This window comes from Eublepharis macularius, chromosome 10 (genome assembly GCF_028583425.1).
Source record: "Eublepharis macularius isolate TG4126 chromosome 10, MPM_Emac_v1.0, whole genome shotgun sequence".
NCBI lineage: Eukaryota > Metazoa > Chordata > Lepidosauria > Squamata > Eublepharidae > Eublepharis > Eublepharis macularius.
This window is the reverse complement of record NC_072799.1, coordinates 46776537-46779698: the sequence shown is the minus strand read 5'-3', so window position 1 is coordinate 46779698 and position 3162 is coordinate 46776537. Positions and strand designations below refer to the sequence as shown.

Sequence of the window (3162 nt, the reverse complement as noted above, 5' to 3'; positions counted from 1 at the left end):
CAAACTTGCAGCGAGTCTTCAGCAGGCTCTCCTCCAGCTACCTTCCAAGTCTGGCCAAGATTGCATTTTGGAGGTCTGAGTTACAAACCCCCAAAGCGGCCACCCCCAGGAAACTTCCAGTAGATAGAATAGAAGCTGTAAATGCCAATTGACTTGCATTGGCTTGCAGCAATTGGCAGAGCCCTAGGCTAGCCCAACACCCCACAATCAAATAAGAATTGAAAGGGGAAAAATGAGACAGAAGAGTGATCCCTCAAGGAGTCCATTAAGCTGAAACAAGTGAAACTGTGGCTCAGCGATGGGTGCTCTCAAGAGAATAATGGGAGCTCTCTGGTTGGCAGCCAGAGCTGCCTATCAAGGTGTTCAAGGCTAATATTGCTGTATTCCAAAGGCAGCAGAAGGTCTGCAGGTGACTCCCCTATGTTGCTTAGGGAATTGATTGCTCGGGGCTGGGATGTCTGGTTTTACAGACCAACAGAGCAGCCCAAAAGTTGTCATATCTGTGAAAAAGACATGTCCCGTGACCCACCTGTTTGCAAATGCTGAACTGGGTTGGTCCATGTCAAATTTTGGTCCATTTTTCAGTCCATGCCCACTTCAAGAGGAGACCATTATCCCACTGGGAGGTGCTCCATGCTCTTAAGGTTCCACCCTGCTTGTGAGGTATTTTAGGCAGAGAATATGTTACTGGCTCAAGGTCACCCAGTGAGTTTACATAGCAGAATGGAGATTCAAGGTTCTAGTTTGAAATTCCAACCACTACTCCACTCTAACATTTGTGAGGTGACTTCTGCTAAACAGTCACAGGCAGCCATGCCTGGGTGAGTCATGAAAATCAGATGGTAACTGAAGAAGTACAGTCATGTCAATAAAAAAGCTCTTGATCAATTTGTGAATTTTTCGGAGCAGAAAGAGAAATTGATAAAACGTCAATAAGAACTGGACAGGGGCTACAAATCCATTATGGAGTTAATGAATGTTCTTGAACTCAGAAAATATGAAGCTATCCAGCTGACTTTTAAACAGGTATCAAAGAACTTCAGTGAGGTATTTCAGAAGCTGGTGCCTGGTGGAAAAGCCACTCTTGTGATGAAGAAGGGTGATGTGGAAGGCAGTCAGTCTCAAGATGAAGGTGAAGGCAGTGCTGAGAGTGAAAAAGGATCAGGATCTCAAAGCAGTGTCCCATCTGTAGACCAGTTCACTGGAGTTGGGATTAGGGTTTCTTTTACAGGTAAACAAGGTGAAATGAGAGAGATGCAGCAGCTTTCTGGTGGGCAGAAGTCACTAGTGGCCCTAGCCTTGATCTTTGCCATTCAGAAATGTGACCCTGCTCCCTTTTACCTCTTTGACGAAATTGATCAAGCCTTGGATGCCCAACACAGAAAAGCTGTTTCAGATATGATAATGGAATTGGCAGAACATGCTCAATTCATTACCACAACTTTCAGACCTGAACTGCTTGAGTCAGCTGATAAGTTCTATGGTGTAAAATTCAGAAATAAGGTCAGTCATATTGATGTTATCACAGCAGAGATGGCCAAAGACTTTGTGGAAGATGATACTACTCATGGCTAAGTGGAGGACTGACTGTTGGGCTGATGTGTAAAATATTGTGCCTATATCAGGCAACTGTGTAAATTTGAAATACATAGTCGCTGTTAAAGTAGATTTTGAACATAGATCACCTGAAGATTAGAATCCTTCTTTGTCTTTGTAGTGTATTTTATGTGTGTGTTGCTGTATTGTTTTATAAAACACCTGTTAATGTTACCTTTATACTGTCTGTAGTTTGGAAAATGTGTTCTCTTGGATTTTTTTGTAAAGCATTTTTTTTTTGGTGTTTAAAGGATTTTTTGCAATATTCCACCTCTTCCTTCCCAGTTATGATTTTATCATTTATACTGCTTCACATGATTTTTTAAAAAACAGGTTGAATCAAACATTGGCTTAAAAAAAAAAATCAGATGGTAACACATTGTGCAGTGGTTGCAGTGAGGCCTGGCCTCAATGAGTCTTCCCTCAAAGGCCAAAAAGAGCCTTGCTGTCTGCCTTTTACTGAAATAAACAAAGCCTGGAATGCTTACAAAACTGTTATGGTTACGTATCAAGAGATATGAAGGATATCAGTTTCTTTAAGCTACAGGTGCTCTTTTTATAATTTTTGGGGTGGGTTAACCTTAATTTTTATTTTTTAGATTTCAGATTTTTGTGTAAACCTAGAGAGTTTTTCAGGTTTGTAGAAATATTTTTTTCCATTCAAAGTTCTAATCTCTGTATTTAAGTACCCTCAGAGTTGGCTGAAAATTAGATATATTGATTGATGCCGTACTGTGTATGGTTTAATACTTTTGATGAGCATCCATTCATTTCAGGGGGGAAATCTTGCACACAGACACAGAGTGTGGACACACACAAACACATTGTTTGGATTAAATAAAGGGCCATGACTTTATTTAAACATACATGAGGAATCTGCAATAGGGAAAAATAACTATTTAACTTGTTCATCTGTGTGGCGGAACAGCCCCAATGTCCCTTGAGCACAGTCCTTTCTTACCTTCTGTGGTGCTTGGGGTAACCAGTGACAGTCCAAGTCTCCACCTGGCATGTACCACAAATCTGGTTTTCCCCAACCCTTTCATGCCTTCTCTCTTGTACCCATTGCCACCACTTGGCCTTTGAGGGAATTGCCTATGGAGAGGGCCAAGACTCCCCACTCCCCTGAGCAGGCTTATCACTCCAAGCCCTGCTTTCTGCCCAGTCTCCTGCTACTCCTGGCTACTGTAGGGACTGTCTACTGTACTTGGACACCACTGGGGGATCAGCCAACTGCCAACAAACCTGTTTTAGGAAGCCTGGTAAAGCTGTGAGAGTCTATGTGGTACATCCAATTCCAATGTAGTATGGGCCTTCGACAACCACAGCTCTCCCTGCAAGATGCATCTGACAAAGAGATCTGTGGTTCCCGAAAGCCCACACCAGGTGCCACTGAGCTCCCCCAGACCCCACCTCTGTAAAGGAAATCTGTTACTCAGCTCCCATCCACTGGAACCACTACTATACTTAAGATTCCTGGATGACATCTTCATCATTTGGACCCATGGGAAGGAAGCTCTTGAGAGATTTCATCAAGACTTCAATAACTTTCACCCTACTATCAAC

General features: G+C 42.6%; 1 protein-coding gene across 1 annotated transcript; it reads left to right on the top strand.

Moving 5' to 3' along the window:
• The first annotated feature begins 894 nt into the window (after positions 1 to 894).
• LOC129337011 (structural maintenance of chromosomes protein 3-like) lies at positions 895 to 1585 on the top strand. Its single transcript, XM_054990456.1, has one exon. The coding sequence runs from the start codon at positions 964 to 966 to the stop codon at positions 1573 to 1575; it is 612 nt and encodes a 203-aa protein (XP_054846431.1). The 5' UTR covers positions 895 to 963; the 3' UTR covers positions 1576 to 1585.
• The last annotated feature ends 1577 nt before the right edge of the window (positions 1586 to 3162 follow it).

Bases quoted from the DNA above. Each gene is read 5' to 3' on its own strand.
- LOC129337011 (XM_054990456.1), top strand. From the start codon at position 964: ATGGAGTTAATGAATGTTCTTGAACTCAGAAAATATGAAGCTATCCAG.